This window comes from Syngnathus leptorhynchus, chromosome 3, assembly GCF_054491065.1.
Source record: "Syngnathus leptorhynchus isolate UIUO chromosome 3, UIUO_Slep, whole genome shotgun sequence".
In the NCBI taxonomy this organism is placed as follows: domain Eukaryota; kingdom Metazoa; phylum Chordata; class Actinopteri; order Syngnathiformes; family Syngnathidae; genus Syngnathus; species Syngnathus leptorhynchus.
In genome coordinates, this window is record NC_141197.1 from 1896039 (window position 1) to 1914623 (window position 18585).

An 18585-nucleotide genomic window follows, 5' to 3' on the forward strand; every position below is an offset into this window, starting at 1 on the left:
CCACGACCACAAGGCATCCTGTTTAAGGAGAGCACGCAGCGGTGCTGTGGTTTCGGAGTAGTGGGGAAGGAAACGCAGGTAGAACGCAGTCATTCCCAGGAATGAGGACAGTTGTGCCGGGCAGGGGGGCTCAGGCAGGCGCAGGATGGCATCAACATTGGAGTGTAGCGGGCGGAGACCGTCAGTGGTCAGACAGAAACCCACGAACTCGAAGGTGGACGCCGAAAAGGTGCATTTCTCAGCATTCAACGTCAGGTTGTAGCAGGAGAGAACATCCAGCACCTTGGAGAGGCGGTCGTCGTTTAGGGCTGACGACGCTCCATGAACCACTATGTCATCCAGGTACACGACCACGCCAGGGATGCCAGCGAAGATAGTGGCCATGATCTTCTGGAAACAGCTGGGGGCGGAGCTAAGTCCGAAAGGCATGCACGTGTACCTGAAGACCCCCAAGTGAGTGATAAAAGCGGTGAGGTTGCGGCTCTCTGGGTGCAGGGGAACCTGGAGGTAGTCCTGGCGGAGATCAAGCTTAGAGAAGACTGCTGACCCGTGAAACTTGGCTGAGAGCTCCTCTGTTGTGCGCCTTGTTCAACTGCCTGAGATCGATGCAGGGGCGTAGGCCGCCTGTCTTCTGCGCCACCACCAGGTTGGAGATCCGTGGTGATGCGTCCACCCACTCAATGATGCCTGCGTCCAAGAGTTTTTGCAACTCGGCCGTGACCCCGTCACGCAGGGAAAGGGGCAGGCCCATAGCCATACAGGTCCTCTGCGCCTGGTTCAATCGTCAGTCGGGGAAAGAGCGGACGGACCGTGGAGATGTTCAAAAGAGACCTGGAGGCCGCAGTGTCCAGCAGCAGTGGCAGGCACACACCATACAGCTCTAATGTGCACCTCTTAAACGGCTTTGCACTGGAATCCACAGAGTGGATGGTGGTGTGGCTTTTTTACGTGCTCACTGTCGTTTATTTTCCATCACACACACACTTCACGTTTTTCTGTCAAACAAACTGTTTTTAAGGCAGTCACGCCACACTAATGTACTGTGATGTAAAGTCACATACCACATTCTCACAAACCACAAGCACTAACTTAGTTGCTGTGTGGGGAAACCAGCTATGTATCCCCCGATTTCAAAGTTTTAATATCATTCTGATTCTGATTGTCACTCATATTGTTTCGCCTCTGTTGTGTACAGGCTTCATTACATTATGAACAAAGCTCCGTCAGGCAGCACTAACTTAGATGCTGTTGAAGAAACCAACTATTTATCCTCCAATTTCACGTTTTAATAGAATTGTCAACAAATGTCAATGTAGAAATTGCTGAAGGTTGGTAGTGTGGCCGAGCGGTCTAAGGCGCTGGAATTAGGCTCCAGCCTCTCAAATCCTGCCATTTATGCATCAATTCAGGTGTGTTCTTCTTGCCCAACTCCTGTCAGTGCAGCTGCGTAGAGTATCTGGACCCTCAAAAGGTCTTTGCGAAATATCAATCTTTGCCTTTCATTCTAACCTGGAGTACCTATTTAATAGGCAACGACACTGTATATTTGGACTCAGAATGGTGAAAGAAGGCACATAAGGAAAGGAAAGCCATCAAGTACCGCCGTTGCTTGGCAGTTTCAGGGGCGCTTGTGTCTATAAAATGCAAAACTTGGACGAGTTCCACGGCTTACGGCCATACTACCCTGAGAACGCCCGATCTCGTCCGATCTCGGAAGCTAAGCAGGGTCGGGCCTGGTTAGTACTTGGATGGGAGACCGCCTGGGAATACCAGGTGCTGTAAGCTTTTACATATTTACTTATTTTTATTTTTATTTTTTTGGCAATGCGTCCTCTGAGCTCTATAAAGTTACGTGTGGTGTCCCACAGGGATCGGTACTAGGACCAATTCTATTTAATATTTATATGACTCCGCTTGGGAACTTAATACGTAAATATAATATTAGTTTTCAATGTTATGCGGATGACACCCAATTATATATGCCATTATCAATGACAGATCCGCGGGACTGTTGTAATCTTGAGGCATGCCTTGCAGAGATCAAGCAATGGATGTCTCTCAACTTCCTTCGTCTGAACCCAGATAAAACTGAGATGTTGATAATTGGTCCAGCTCGTTATCAACATTTATTTAAGGAAACCGCTATAACTCTAGATAGCCGTACTATCACTCAGAGTGATACTGTAACTAATCTCGGGGTAATATTTGACCAAACGCTCTCCTTTCAAAAGCATATTAAAAATATAACCAGAATAGCATTTTTTCACCTTCGTAATATTGCTAAGATTCGCCCAATCCTCTCGACCGGTGATGCGGAAATTATTATACATGCATTTATCACGTCGCGCCTGGACTACTGTAATGCATTATTCTCTGGTCTTCCCAAGTCCAGCATCAAAAGTCTACAGTTAGTACAAAATGCTGCTGCAAGGCTGCTCTCACGGACAAGAAAATTTGATCATATTACCCCAATATTAGCCCATTTACATTGGCTCCCGGTCCATTTAAGATGTGACTTTAAGGTTCTTCTATTAACCTATAAATCATTGCATGGCTTAGCGCCTTCATATCTCGTCGACTTAGTTGTTTCTTATGTTCTGTCTCGTAACCTTCGTTCGCAAAACGCTAGTCTTTTAGTGACACCGAGGGCCAAGAAAATGTCTGCAGGGGCCAGAGCATTTTCCATTCGGGCTCCAGAGCTCTGGAATGCCCTGCCAATGGATATTAGAACTGCTACCTCAGTAGAAACAAACAAGACACATATTTCTATAATATGGCCTTTAATTAACCTCTCCCCGACCCCACTCCCCTTACCCCTCCCCGGCTGGGGAGGTGGTTAGGTGACACCCAAGCTGACGACGGCTATCTAGATTCTCGTGGACCAATTCAGCATGAGGGAACTTCAGCGGAATACCCTCCTGGAGGACACTGCCAGGACAATCGAAGGCACCTCCGACAGCTCTTGGCTTTGGCCTGGACATCCACTTTTTGATTTCCATATTAGGTATTTTATGTGCCCTCTTTGCATCCATTGCAGCCTGGTGATCCTGAAAGGGGGATCCTTCCATCTGTGGTCCCTTCTCAAGGTTTCTCATTTTTCCCCTGGTAGGGGTTTTTGAGTTTTTCCTTGCCCTTTTGGGAGCATAAGATCAGGGGATGCTTTGAGAATTATTGTCAATTGATTGTCTATGTGAAGCCCTTTGAGACTGCTTGTGATTTAGGGCTATACAAATAAACTTGACTTGACTTGACTTGACATATATGACTCGTAAGCTGTATGCATTGAGGTTGGGTCAACTTCCATGCAGCACAGCCAACGTGTGGAAAATATCCGCACAAGATTTCTTCTCAAAAGTATGACTACAAAGAAGGTCCAAAGCCCCAAATAGCAGAGGATGGTTTCGATCCATCGACCTCTGGGTTATGGGTTATGGGCCCAGCACTCTCCCACTGCACCACTCTGCTGCTCAGCACTAGTAACTAACCTGCATGCTATCATATGCTCTGGTTTAAAAAACAACTCGCCCCTAACCTAACAACTTAAAGATGAGTCTAATATATTTTATAATGGATTAAAATGCTTCCATATTAAAATTTTATAAATATATTTTAAAAATTGAGTTCACTGTAAAATTTTGCCGAATAAATTTTTGAAGGGATCGGACATTGAGGTAGTGGAGAACGACAAATTCCTGGGTGTTCACCTTAACACCTTAACAACTATACTGGACTGATCACTCTCACGCCCTGTACAAGAAGGGCCAGAGTCGCATCCACCTGCTGTGGAGACTGAGGTCCTTTGTTGTGTGCAGGGCTCTCCTCAGGACCTGCTATGACTCTGTGATGGCCTCAGCCATCCTCTATGGTGTGGTCTGCTGGGGTGGGGCAGTACGGACCGGGACAGGGGGAGACTAAATAAGATGGTCAGGAGAGCGAGCTCTGTCCTGGGCTGTCCCCTGGACTCCATAGAGGTTGTGGGTGAGAGGAGGACATTAATTAAGCTGAAATCCATCATGGACAACACCTCTCACCCCCTCCATGACACTGTGTGGTCCCTGAGCAGCTCTTTCTATTACACCCATGGTGTAGGAAGGAGAGATTCCACAGGTCCTTCATTCCCACTGCTGTCAGACTTTACAACATGTGTGGCACCTGATTATGTGGTTCGTCTCTACCGCCACTAGTGGCGCTTGTCTTTGTCCTTGTCTTATTATCCATTTTTATGTTTATACATTTGGCACGTGTCTCCTATTCTATTCTGTTCTATTCTATTCTATTCTTGCACTCTTGTACGCTGCTGTGGCATCATCATCATCATCATCATCATCATCATCATCATCATCATCATCATCATCATCATCATCATCATCATCGTCGTCGTCATCATCATCATCATCATCATCATCATCATTAAGTCATTGTGAGTTTGCAGGTCAACGCGTTTGGGTTGGAAGAATCTGAAAACAATGACAGTTGCGTTTGGAAGTGTTATGTTCCTCAGCAAAACGTACATATAAGTTTCCCAATGCATTCAAACAAGGCACATTGCCAATATGAAGTACTGCCCGCGGAAACTACACTTTTTCAGTTCCTGTGTGTGGCCGCTAGGCACAAGAGATCTCTTGGTGTGCGAACATGCAAAAGAAGAAGAAATTACGGAAGTAGGGCTTCCAAACAGATTCCCATTGGGGGGAGTAAATCAAACTAGATTGTTTCTTTAACTTAAAACGAGCTCGATCGTGGACTAAATATTGCTCAGTATGGGCACCAGAGATGACGAATATGATTATTTGTTCAAAGGTAAAATTACTTTATTATCATTATCTTGCCCCTTGCTTATGTTAGCTGTCAAGCTAAACTTAGCCGCCACTACCTTTGTGCTCGTGATTGCTTTTCGTCAAGCTTCTCGGACAATGTCAGCAAGTTTATTTAATTTACACGAAACCAACGCGTCATTTCCCAAATATAACTGTCGTAAAAAGAGAAAGACAAGTTTGAAACGCGATTTGTGACCATAAGGAGCCAGGCCTTTTGACAGTGTTGGGTGCGGACTAGCGGACACGCCTAACGTTTACCGTTATCAGTCACATTATCTTCATGGGATTGCCACGAGGAGCCAGTCCACACGCTTTATTTGCTGATACCAATATTATCGAAAGCAAATATTTAACAAGTCGGTTAAACGCATCGTATACGTATCGCACTTTAAACACGGAATAGTCTGGTAGGGCATTTACCTTGATTTCAAGTAGGTCATCAAAACTTAAGGAAGGGATTTTTTATTAACATTTTTAAGCATCTTGCAAATTAACCAAATGTATAAGAAATAATTGCAAGGCAACAACTAATCAAGTATAATTGAGCTATATTGCGTTTTTTGTGGCTGTATAGCGGGTGGAAACGTTACGTCTTTCCATTTGTAATGTACATTGCTTCGAAGCCCCATATTCATTAAAATTGACATTATATCCGTGACACTTAAACGACTTTATACCGTCATCAACCACCTTGAGGACTATCTTAAACGTGTTCCTAGTGTTAAATGTATGCCAAGACTGGTGATGGTTAGTATTTTCATTTTAGTGGATCAATTTTATTTACGAATAAAACTACATTCGCTGGCTCCACAGTACCATCAGCACAATCTCATGAAATGTAGTATATAGTACTGTAGTATATCTAAAGTCATTTCTAGAGTACAATAGTACTGTAGTATATCTAAAGTCAATTTTGAAGAAAACACATTTTTAATCATTACCAATTTGCCAGATAGCTGTTTATTCAGATATTAAACTTCAAGAACTGGCTATTACCAAATGGAGGCTAATGTTACGGTATCATTTTATTTCTATATTTCAAAGTTATTACTATAAATGTTGTAATCTCCAGCTACAAGAGTTGATGTAGTAATATTGCCACTGCATAGTTTGTGTACTTCTCTGCCATAACTGAGCCTTCATATGTTCATAAAGGCTTAATCTTTGACAGAGCTCTTGGATTAGGTTACATTATATTTCAGGTGTACCTGCATGTACCTGCTATGCTTTTTCTAGTGATGTCCCAATCATCAAGATTTTTTGGCTTCCGATCCAATTTATTTAAGACATGCTCTTTCCAATACCAATCCGATACCTACCTCCCCCACACACACTTTTTTTAATTTTACTTCAACCTTAATGTGTGGAAGGTATCATATACGCATTTAAGGGATTTCTTACGTGTTCGTGGTTAGCTGTTTTTAACAAACCTAAACTGTCAGTCAGGTCATATAAAAAGAACAAAATATATTAATTATTATATCTTAAGTCTTAAAATTGCTTGGTTCAAATTGAACGGACCCAGGAACTTGGGTCAGTTTGTAGGGTTTTCTTGTGCAAAACAACCCAGGAATGTTTAACCCAAACTGAGTTGTTTTTAACTCAGCTCTTTTAAGGGTTTAGTAAAATTCAACTTAAACTGCAGATTCATATAATTTATGGATACCGTAAAGCACATAGACGCTGTAAAAACAGATGAAACATGATCCAATTCTGTCCAATACTTACAAAAGTGCTGAATCAAAAGCCAATACCGATACAGAATATCAAATCGGGACATTCCAACTTTTTACAATGGATGCGTGGATGGAACATTAATATATATTTTCTGAATTGTAGTGGTCCTTATTGGGGACTCTGGTGTGGGAAAGAGTAACCTGCTATCACGTTTCACTCGCAATGAGTTCAACCTGGAAAGTAAGAGCACCATTGGAGTCGAATTCGCCACGCGCAGCATTCAGGTGGATGGAAAAACAGTGAAGGCCCAGATCTGGGATACAGCTGGTCAGGAGCGCTATCGTGCCATCACTTCAGCGTGAGTACTGACAAAAAGAAGCAACGGGAACTGTGAAAGCCACCTGGTATGAGCCTTTTTTGGTGCACAAAATTCAGATTGGTTATGGGAACATTGCTATTTGCCCAAAACATTATGGTTCCTTTAGACAAGAGCTATAATCACAGTCAATTACTGATGTTTTTTTATTTATTTTTTTTTTTTTTATATAAATCATCTGAATCAGGCTTGTTGAAATTGTGCTTCCACCTTGCAACTGAAACATACTGGCTCAGCTGTCATGCTTTAACGTTCAATTAGGGACCTATGTGTTTCTTTTCATGCTTTGTTTTGTGCAAATCAAGCGTGCAAATAATTGCGACATATACTCTCCTCCTCAAGTAATGGAACAGTGAGGCAAATTAGTTTTTTTTCCTGTAGACCACAAAAAACATTTGAGTCAAAAGAGTGAAAGCTGCAACCCAGTATCATCATTGTAGCTTTTTATTAACCCACAACCCACTGCTCAAACAACAAAGTACTTCCAACAGAGAATAAAATATTTTTTTTTGTCTGACCAAGCCAATATTCAGACCTAAAACCACAATAGCTTGCATTTTATAATGCTAATACTAGAACATCTAAAAAATATGCTCAAGTGTAGTACAGTAATCCTTCGTATATCGCGGATAATTGGTTCTAAAAACCATTCCGCGAAGTAGGGTCACCCTCTCACATGTACATTTTTTGTGTCAAATGTATATGGAACCATTTAAGTGCATAGTTTCAAACATGTAAATAATACATTAATAGTTGAAAGAAAATATTGTATAAATATTGAAAATATAAATATGTGTGTGGGTGTAACATATGTAGATGTGAGGTTCTGTTGTTAACCTTGGTTAAACAGGGACCTCTAGTGGTCACAAGTTACTATAGCAGCGCTATACACATTTTGTAGATGTATATGTAGATGTAGCTAAAGTATACATACTGTAAATACGATTTTAGGACTCTTTTATTATTATAACAAGGTACAATACTGTAAATATGTTTTCAGAAGTCTTTTATTATAACAACTTCTTTTATAACAAAGTACAACACTGCAAATGTGTTTTTAGAACTCTTATAACAACTTTTTTTTGGGCTGGAAGACATTCACTATGCAGTGAAGCCACGATAAACGAACCGCGAAGTAGCGAGGGATCACTGTAATGCCAATTGGCCACAGGTTTGTTGTATAGAGTACTCCTAGATATGAATTAACTTTTAAGACATGAGTGTATTATATATAGTATGTGGCTGGAACAGTTTCAAGGCAGTAATCTCAAGGTGGGAAATCTTGATGTGCATGTTCTCCTTTTCTCCCTTCCTATACTCGATCTCAAACAAGTCTCAGCAATAACTCTGTTTCACAAATGATTTCCAATCAGTTGCATTGCCAATGACAAAAGCTGACTTTCTGAACTCCGATTACCAAATGGCTGTAAATCACTAGCTTTGTAAGGATGAATTGACTCAGATGAAAATTGATTCTCAATGGACACTGCAGGTACTACCGCGGTGCAGTGGGCGCTCTTCTGGTCTATGACATTGCCAAGCATCTAACTTACGAGAATGTGGAGCGCTGGCTGAAAGAGCTGAGAGATCACGCTGACAGCAACATCGTGATCATGCTTGTGGGCAACAAGAGCGATCTGCGTCACCTCCGGGCCGTTCCAACTGATGAGGCCCGGGCTTTTGCAGGTAAATCAAAGTTCACTTTGATTAACTTTGCAGTTGACTTGTACGTGCTTTTTGTATGTTCTACCCTTCACATACGGTAACCTATGCTGTGCACTCACCCAAGAAATAGGTTGACATTTTTCATCCAACTTTTTAAAAATTAAGAATAGGGTCAGCAACTTAAATTGTTCACGATCTTGTCCTTGTAGGAATATTTAGTGTGGATACAATGCACTTCAGTTGGATGGACTCTGTCAGTTTGATTGTTTCAGCTCAGTGTATCTTTAAGCAAAAAGACTGCATTTTTCACAAGTTCAAGACTCATTGAATTTTTTGCTGAATGATGTGTCATTAGAGTAAATACATCCACGTCAATACTTGAGTGCAATATGAACTATTAGTGCAATGCAAGGGTGTGAAACTCAATTGCACAGGGTGGTAAAAGTCAAAGGACACTTAAGGTAGTGGGTCAATTATAGAGAACTGATGAAAATGAAATATTTTTTAATATAGATGTGAATCCAAAATGTACCGTAATTTTTGGACTGGGGGGGGTGAAAGCGTGTCAATTTTGTGTCACAGGGCTGGTGCAGTAGCCTGGCAAGCCAGCTTCCAACAAGTGAATTTCTGAAGCGGTGAAAACCAGAGCACAGACATTTGGAAGGAACCAATCAGCCAAGAGTGGACATGACACCAAAGAAAAAAGAAAAGAACAACACATCTTCTTTTGATTGTACTTTCTGTCTTGAACCAAGGCAGAGTCGTGGTGAATGGCATGCTCTCCAGACTCCTTTGCTTAGTGGGTGCGGCTTGCCGGCCTGCTACTGGTGCACAGCACAGACCGTCTGTGATGCATGAAGGTTAATTCCTTCCCGTATAAATAATTGAACAAATATCAGAGTCTACTTCTGTACTTTGCAGCGTTCACGTAATGGCCGTCTAACTTAAATTGCACAATTTGCTACGTTGTGTGCACATTTTGTGCTGGCTCCCTCGATCTCCTCCATTTACTAAAGCACAGCCTGGCTTTTTAGCAATCACAGTGATGGACCAGTGGTACATGTAGAATTATGAATTCTGTTTTGTTCAGTCCTCTTGTAAACGCAATTATATGGCCGGGTGGGTCTTGAATTATCAAGCGATCGCAAACTTGAATGCTAAATCTATATTTAGTTTGTGTTTGAAGCAAAAGTAGTTGGATCACTCATTCCATCCATGTAGCAGACTTGTAGCATATGATTGACTATTGTTTTATGCGGTTCAAACATAGAGGAACGTACTGCAAAGTAAACATTGAAGTCACGCGTGATTGACACAAAGTGCATTCACAGTAAGTTACTTCAAATTCAGACAGGAAAAAACCCTCAACATTTTACTACAAATATATAAACATTGTGGGCTTTTTACCAATCTCTAAAAGCTGACACAGATAAAAAAAAAATGATGGGATGAACTCACTTTGCTATTTTACATCATTACAATCAATGGTTCATTTGGTCACTAGGCTGCCATCCTCCAATCAAGTGGTTGGGATGTCAAATGTTAGATAATCAGTGAGATTTTATAATGTCTAAAATAAAGAAATCAAGACCTTTGTACTCAATCTGAAAATTATTCGCAGTGTTTAAACATTTTTCTCTTAAATTGCTCTTAAGTTTGCAGAAAGTGTTTAAAAATACACAATTTATCAAAAGTATTCTAGTAATTGTTTGAATGACTACATGTGTGAGCTGTTAATCCAGTTTTAAGTTTCTGTCAAGGTATCGTTTCAGTTTCAGTATTGGGGAAATGTATGCAGATATCGTATGTGCAAACATGTAGTACACTATCGAAATTTCTGTATGTTTACGGTGAATTTACAACACTATACTACTGTTTTTCATAACTGTTAAATATTCATCTATAGGAAGTCAATTAATAGTTGAATCGGTCAGTTAACAAAGACATCAGTGTAATTTAAATAATAATGAAAAAATACCATTAAATTTTCATCCCGCATATAAATTTACAGTTAAGATTACCAAAATGTAATTTAACAGTATAAAAACGTAGTTACTGTCAAGCAGTAGCGATAGACACCACATCAATTGTATTTCCACTGCTTGACGGAAAATATATTCCACTTCTTTATTGATCACCTTTCATTAAAACAATTGACACAAAGATGGAAACACCAAATATTATTACTAACCCTTTTTCTATCGATACCTTAAAATGAGCTATCCGAGGTGCACTTTTAACCTACTGCTTTTTTTCAGTTGGCACAGACAGGCTAAGAGTGTGGAATGATGCTGGATGTGTTTGTAATTAGGTTTCAGAAACACAAGAACAATTTAAATGAAATATAAGAGATGTCAAACTACAGAGGGGCCCTGGTGCAGTAGCTAGCGCGGGTCGAATCCCACTCTGTCCGCCTCGTGTCGTCAATTTAGTCCATTTATTCCCATCTGATTGTGAACATGCGAGCACATCCATCGTGGGCACTTTCGGTGTGTGTCATCTCTTTTCAGTGCTTCTTTTCTAATTGTGTAGAAATTCAACCCAATTAAAATATATAAAAAAGAGGTTTTCCATACCACATAATGGCCATAGTTAATCACAAGTGCACCCCAACACCGACTTAACTATGTCACGAATAACAATGCACACATTCGCAGAAAGAAGACATTTCCTTTTTCTTTTACTACATGAAGCATCTCACAGAATTACTGGTTTGTACTTGTTGTGCAATCAATACAATTGTGTTTGAGCAAGTCAAGGTCGTGCCATGTACTGACTGCATCACATTTCAGCATTAAGTAACATTTTTGATTTTGTCCTGCAGAGAAAAACGGTTTATCCTTTCTGGAGACATCGGCGCTGGATTCCACCAATGTTGAGACTGCCTTCCAGACTATTCTCACAGGTGTGTATTCTATCACTGATGTGTTTGTAAATCCATCAGAACAGTAAATCACAGATGTAATGATGATTCAGCACATTTAGAGAGATTTGAGTATTTTCTGCACTGAGGCGCACTTAAAAGCGTTTAATTTTCTCAAAACTAAGGTGCACCTTTTGTGTGGACCGAATTCCAAAATCTGTGAAGTTGTTTTGTGTGACGTCCTTAATATACAGGCGTAATATGTAGACCTGATGAACCAATCAGAGGACATTACGTTGTATGTAGTCGGGGCAAAAAAGACAATCAGAGGATTGCACGTAACACATACAGTACGTACCGCCGCCGCCATTGATAAAGGAATACTATCGTTTGTATAAAGCAAACAGCATTAGGACCCTCTAAAATGGCATAGACGGAGAGACATGCTTACAAGGCACAATTAGACCTTTCTGGAAAGCCAGGATTATTGCAGAAGAGCAATGTGACAATGATGAGAGGGAACTTGGCATGTTTAATGGCGGGCTTGCCCAACTGTTTAATTTGAATACAAAAGATGAGGATTTTCATGGATTTGTCACCTGTCAACAATTTTTGAAGGACATGTTTTTAATCAGAGAGGCAGGAACCTTTGAGATAAATGTCGACAATTTTTGAATATGTTTTTAATCCGAGGCAAGAACCGTTGATATAAATATTATGTAATGACTCTGAATCTGCCTCAAATTTAGTTTTTTGTCTGTTTTTTTCCAGTAATACAAATAATTACAATATTTACAAATATATATAAATTAAAGCTTTAGTTTCAGCATTAGATGGATTTTATTTCCAAAGTGTCATATGTATTACAACACACACACACCTTTATAGGTCAAAATTAGAAAAAAATGAACATATCTTGTGTCTAAAATATGATTAGGGACACTAAGCTCTTCAAAAAAAAAAAAATGTTGTTCGCTTCAGAGTGTATTGAAGAATCAATTATATTTTCTGTTGAGTTAAACAAAATGTAATACGTAAATGAATCAAAAGTTAATGCAGGATATTTTGTTTTTACTTTTGTTAAATTGTTTTTTTTTTTTTTTTTTTAGAGCTGAGCATTTAGAAAGTTATGAGACGCGAGTTTCATTTGCATAACCAGCTTTCCAGAACTGGTGTTTCCACTGTGCATAAACTGTATATGGGGAAAAAAAAGTGTTAGGATGCGTGGCCAGTACGCCAACTGACCCTGAAAGTGGAGGATTTGCAGTTGAACCACAATTTTCTGTAATCGTGAAGGAGAGGAAAGTTCTCAAATCAGTGTGGCTAATCTTGGCCCAGGATAGACGCAGTTTGATTTAAGGTTCAAATTGACTTACAGATTCCAGTGTCTGTAATTTCTTATAAACAGCGGCACAGGGAAACCGCCTTTTTTTTTTGCAATAACTTGTGATATCATAAAATCAAATTAGTTCATCTTGTCTTCAATTGATTTTTGTTTGTTTTTGTTGTTTGTCAAACAATGATGTTCTTTATTTAGGTAAAAATAGAACCGCATTGTCTGACTGAAAGTGAAAATAAATCAACTAGTGGATGTTACAAAATTAGGCATTTACCCTCTGGTCCCTCTACAGAGATCTACCGCATCGTGTCCCAAAAGCAGATGTCAGAGCGCCAGGAAAGCGACATGTCCCCCAGCAACAACGTGGTGAACATCCAAGTGCAGCCCACTGAGAACAAACCAAAGATGCAGTGCTGCCAGAACATCTAGCTTACCCCTGGCTCTTCCCACCCTTGCCTCCAAGACCCCAATCCTGTCCCCCTTCTTTCATTCTCCATAGTCCCTTCAAGGCTCCAGGGCTGTGACCTGAACTCGCCACTACTTTTAACCGATTTCTCTCCCCTGTCCCAAGCCCCTCTGCCCTTTTGCCCCCACCCCTCCAGTTAATGTTTCAGTATAGAGTTACAGCCCCCCCCCGCCCCAAACTGAGCCGCTCTGTCTTTAGGCTCAGAGACAGAAGGCTGCAGGCATTTCATATCACTTTAGATTTCATTCCAGTTGTTGCACTGACATGTCACAAAAATGTCTTAATATATGAATGTGATTTGTTTCCTTCCTCTTATGTCTTTATTCTTTGTCCGTTTTGATTCTTCCACATTTTTTCTGATCTTTTTCTGTATTGCATCAAATATCAACTACTAGTACATATGAATATAAAGCACATGAAAGTAGATGAGCTCCTGTCAATGTAGACTCCCCTCTTTGCCACTTAGTGCAATGTACTGTTTAGGAAACCACATGCAGGAGTGTCATGACCTTTGATCCCATTGCTGTGAACATGATGGTAAGTGAAATTTAGAGCCGTCAGTCCTCATTATGCTGTGGAGAGGACACTAAGTGCGCCACAAACGTGCGGCCTCCTCATACGTCGTTACCATCTCGTTTACAAAACAAAGCAGGTTAGGGGCAGCTTTGCATGTTTTGAAAAGATGGCCATATGCTCTGCTGCATGTTTTATTAGTCAAGAAACTCTCTGGGCTTTGCTATCGCCTTGGACGTATGCCACCTTGAAAGCTCGCCGTGTTCATTTGTTTGCCCTCCTTCACAGAGGAATGCTCACATGCTTGTGAGGTTGGGAACTTCTGTTCTGAATTGAGGAACAGTGCTTACATCTGTCACACAATTGACAACAACTATACAGGAACTAGCATGCGGCTGTTCAGATCTTTTCACCAGTTGAAAGAATTCTGATCACACTGATGGAGGCTTGTGACATCTTTCTGTGGTTCTCAAGGCTAAAACACGCATTTGACCACAAAGCTAAGACAACACTGTTGGACGACCTTAGTTTTTTTTTTTTTTTTTTTTTTACTAGCTTTAGTAAACAAGTGTAGTTTTCAAAACTCAACTCATTAAGAGGAAAAGACTGGATTCATCCATGTGATTGGCTGTTTTTTCTAGTGCCTACTTCACCGGTCACCTTTGCAACCCCCCCCCTCCCTCTCTCTCTCTCTCTCTCTCTCTCTTTCTCTCTCTCTTTCTCTCTCTCTTTCTCTCTCTCTTTCTCTCTCTCTTTCTCTCTCTCTTTCTCTCTCTCTCTCTCTCTCTCTCTCTTGGGCTCTCCCTCTCGGGCTCTCTCTCTCGTGCGCTCTTTCTCTCTCTTGCTCTCTTTCTCTCTCTCTCTCTGTGTGTGTGTGTGTGAGACACACACTGAGACAGAGACACACACACACAGACACACACACAGACACACACACAGACACACACACACACACACACACACACACACACACACACACACACACACACACACACACACACACACACACACACACACACACACACACACACACACAGACAGACAGACAGAGACACACACTGAGAGAGAGAGACACACAGACAGTGGTCTGCCCCCTCAACATATTTTCCCTGTCACATAAAGCCTACTTTACACCAAGCTGCCTCTGACTTGAACACAATGCATGGCTTTTGGTGGGACTCCCTCCACACTCCCGCCTTCTGTTGCAAACATCCGATGTCTACTGAATCAGTTTAGCGTGCTAGGACGACAAGCTAAGTGTCAGTCCAACACGCCAGTGTTTATTCAGCTTTGTGATGATTTGGCAGGCATATATGCACTACCCGCACTCTGTGTATGTATGTGTGTGTAGAGGCAGAGTATGGCTGGATCATTGGTTGGTTCCATGTGATAGCTTGGCTGGCAGTACCAATGGCGTTTCCTCGAACAGACGGCGCTGCCAACCAAGCTACTCCACATTCGCAAGCTGGCAGTTTCACAATGAGTTGAAGTGATTCCTTTCAAGATAAAAAAATTATTCCAAAATAATAATCCATTGTTTTATCTTTTTTATTTGTCATTTTTATGTTTTGAAATTCATAAACTGACTGTAATTCCAGTGTAAGAGTGAAATGATGTCATTTCAATTACTATGAAGCGTTAAACGTGAGTGGCGGCTCAGAATGAATGGTTTTATGTTTTGTACAGACTGATAAAATTGTACAATTGTCTATATCTTAAGTTATCAGTTCATCTTAATAAAGTGCACCAGTCATAAACCTAGATGCTTTGTCTTCTCACTCGAGAGTTCACTAACCTATTAGTGCATATGACTACCACTCCCTGAACCTTTATTGATTGGAAGCATGAGCAGTAAAGAACATTTCTATTTATATTGGTGATAGAAAAAAGGTATATTAAGTGGGTCTGTTTGGAACAATAACAGGAGGTGAGTTGAGCGGGAAACAAATCAGATTGTCTGCATGTCATCTTATTGCTGAGTGAAGTTGTACTTTGACATAGTTTCACAGTACTGATTTATGTGTGCATACATACAGTATTTATCAGTTTGACTGGGGGAGCACAATTTTTGTTGCTTTGTTTTTGGGTGCAGAATCCAAAACTGATATCAGTTTTTCTCTCACATCAAGTGTTTGGGCTTGAGCCTTGTTTTCTTAAAAAGTACACATGTAATATAAGTGCATGTAGCTGTGTTAATAAAACACTAAGATTTACATCTAGTTATGTGTTCAAATTTAAAATAATTGCATAAAACATATCACTTATGTTTTTCACATGGTTACAAGTTAAGAGAAAATCCAGCACAAATGCTCTTAATTCTGACCATGCTATCTTTTTTTTGTTCTTTCTATTGGGAGCTGCATGCACCTCTCACTGCACGCATTTGTCATTGCACAAAAAGGTTGACAGGTAGCTGTTGAGTCCAATTGTAATCAGACCTTATCACAGTCTTGCTACAGCTAAAATGTAAAATTTAGTTTATCTGGAGAATATGCTGTGGAGAGAAAAACTGACTGCAGTTTTGTAATCAGCATGCCTATTTTAATCAATCTGACTCTTATTTATGTCAACAGATTGTTTTGTAATTGTACCCCAGTGTTATACTAAATTCAGCAGTACAATATAGATAATGTTGATAGTAAATACAAGTTAACCTTGGCATAAAATGCCATCTGTTGGACCAAATGACTAGGTTGCTTGAATAAATGAGTCTCAACCAATTCTTGTTTCAAATCCTCTCACTTTAAAACTGCTGTTGGCACAACAGTATATGTGGATTGACAGATGACTAACTTTGCTCCAACTAGTGTAATTATATTGTTCTAATAATCTTAGGCATGCATGTGTATTCACCCGGATGCAACAACAAAATGTAAATGCAATACATCACTTTTTTCTACACTAACCACGAAAAAGAGTAAGAAGAAACAATGTAAAAAAGTGTATTGATGCTTTGTTTATCTGGCTTGATGATGTTGTTAGTGATCACTTAAAAGAATACTGAACAAGCTGAATCAGCCGAATTTGCTAACACACATAAGGGTGTGTTCAAATGGGTCCTGTCCACCTTTGAATGTGTGAAAAACATCTGCATACCACAAAAAGATACACTGCTGTACACAAGCATATAAATACCTCTACTTCCTCTACTGAGTTTTGTTGTTGGTTAGGGGTATACAGTGAAAACACAAAAGGATCATGGCACAAAACACCTAAAGTCGAATATATTTACAATGATAAAAGATCAAATAGCAGTGTATTGTAGTAGACACTGCACCTCAGATCTGTTGTCCTTTCCGTTTTTCTGGTCAGCACTTACCGAAAACTACAAAAACAAACGGCTTCTTCACAGTTTCTGAGTACGTCACAGTGAATTCTATCCAGTTCACAAAAGGCAGGCAGGGATGGCCAGGATTCCAGCGTGTGGAGAGTGTTTTACAGCAGTGAACCAGTGGGGCTTCCCACCACAGGGGGGCTATGGCTCTGAGAGGGGCTGGGCCGCACAGGTAGCAGGTCATAGTGGCTGGGGATGTGGCTGTTCCTGGGCAGGTCATAGGGGTTCTGCGGGTAAGTAGGTACCACCACCTCTCCAGCTCCTGGGATGATACTGATGGTGGGTTCTGGGCGAGTCAAAAGACCAAAGCTGTCATTTTGTGCGCTCCTAACAAAACAGCCATAGGGGAGTAACATTTGTTTTTCCATCAATGAATTGGTATTCTCATTCAAAATGATCTTGTATTGAGCCACCTTTGTCTGTTACAATTAACACACACTGGATTATCTTTGACAAAACTGTCGGCCTCAACAAGATGCATGCTAGTTTCTAACAAGGTTCATATACGCGGTATATGACTGTTGTGAATGCAGCCTTTTATTTGATGTGATAAAGTTTGGTTGAACAAATTCAGTTGTGGTTTGAGATACAAGTTTTATTTATTCCGTGACCATGCTCATAACTCAAATTGCATATACTCAAATCATCATTGAAAGAAATGAAAACGGCACAAATTTTTTCCAGCTTTCTAAAACAACACAAAATTGTTGTACTGCAATTTAATGAGAAAATGAGCAGTCTATAATGGATGAATAAAAACATACAGTAGTTGAATAATTAAATCCATCTATCCATCTTCTGTACCGCTGGGGTCGTGGGCATGCTGGAGCCTATCCTAGCAGTCATCGGGCAGTAGACGGAGGACACCCTAAACCAGTTGCCAGCCGATCGCAGGGCACACAGAGACGAACAACCATCCGCACTCGCATTCACACCCACGAGCAATTTGGAGTGCTCAATCAGCCTACTATGGTAGGCATGTTTTTGGGATGTGGGATTAAACCGGAGTTCCGGGGGAAACCCACGCAGGCACGGGGAGAACATACACACAGGGAGGGTCGGAGGTGGACCCGCATCCTCGGACGTGCTAACCTGTGCGCCACCGAGCCGCCCAATAATTAAATCACATTAAAAAAAATGGTGATCAAAAAAAGGACTTGTCACATTTAAATGCACATTATGCTGGTCATTCTGGTAAATATTTACACCTTGGCCAACTGCCCCTCTCTCATCTTCACAGAACAGCAGTAATATTAGTCATTCTTCGCATAGGATAAAGAATAAGTTCCTGTGAGAATTACTATAGTATTATCCTTGTACACATATGTATGTTGTTCTACTGTTTGTGTTCTGTTCGTTAAGGGGTAACAATACCATGACATAGTACATGGTTATCGTTATACTGTGTGCCTATGGAATTCGCCATTGCATTGTATGTTAGCATAAGATTAGCAGAGGCCTATAAATCTGTTTAGCTTTATGTCTACGTCTATAAACTGAGAATGGCAAATGGCTTGAATTTTTTTTCAACTACT

The 18585-nt window shown here is 40.6% G+C and overlaps 2 protein-coding genes and 1 non-coding gene across 7 annotated transcripts in view; 2 read left to right on the forward strand and 1 right to left on the reverse strand.

Moving 5' to 3' along the window:
* The first annotated feature begins 1666 nt into the window (after positions 1 to 1666).
* Positions 1667 to 1785, forward strand: LOC147058833 (5S ribosomal RNA). The gene has a single exon (XR_015065764.1). It is a non-coding gene; the product is annotated as a 5S ribosomal RNA (ribosomal RNA).
* A 2825-nt stretch (positions 1786 to 4610) lies between these two features.
* Positions 4611 to 15477, forward strand: LOC147058834 (ras-related protein Rab-11A). Its single transcript, XM_085908685.1, has 5 exons — positions 4611 to 4800; positions 6657 to 6852; positions 8363 to 8556; positions 11360 to 11440; positions 13030 to 15477. The coding sequence occupies exons 1-5, from the start codon at positions 4761 to 4763 to the stop codon at positions 13164 to 13166; spliced, it is 648 nt and encodes a 215-aa protein (XP_085764811.1). The 5' UTR covers positions 4611 to 4760; the 3' UTR covers positions 13167 to 15477.
* Positions 15216 to 18585, reverse strand: part of LOC147058835 (multiple epidermal growth factor-like domains protein 11) — a 103373-nt gene continuing 100003 nt past the window's right edge. For 4 of the 5 annotated variants that reach the window (XM_085908681.1, XM_085908680.1, XM_085908679.1 and 1 more), the window contains one exon: positions 15216 to 17336. In XM_085908681.1, the coding sequence (XP_085764807.1) occupies positions 17152 to 17336 (185 nt within the window). In that variant the 3' untranslated portion in view covers positions 15216 to 17151. Of the gene's footprint in view, positions 17378 to 18585 lie in introns of all 5 variants that reach the window. The other variant, XM_085908683.1, reaches the window with a different exon arrangement.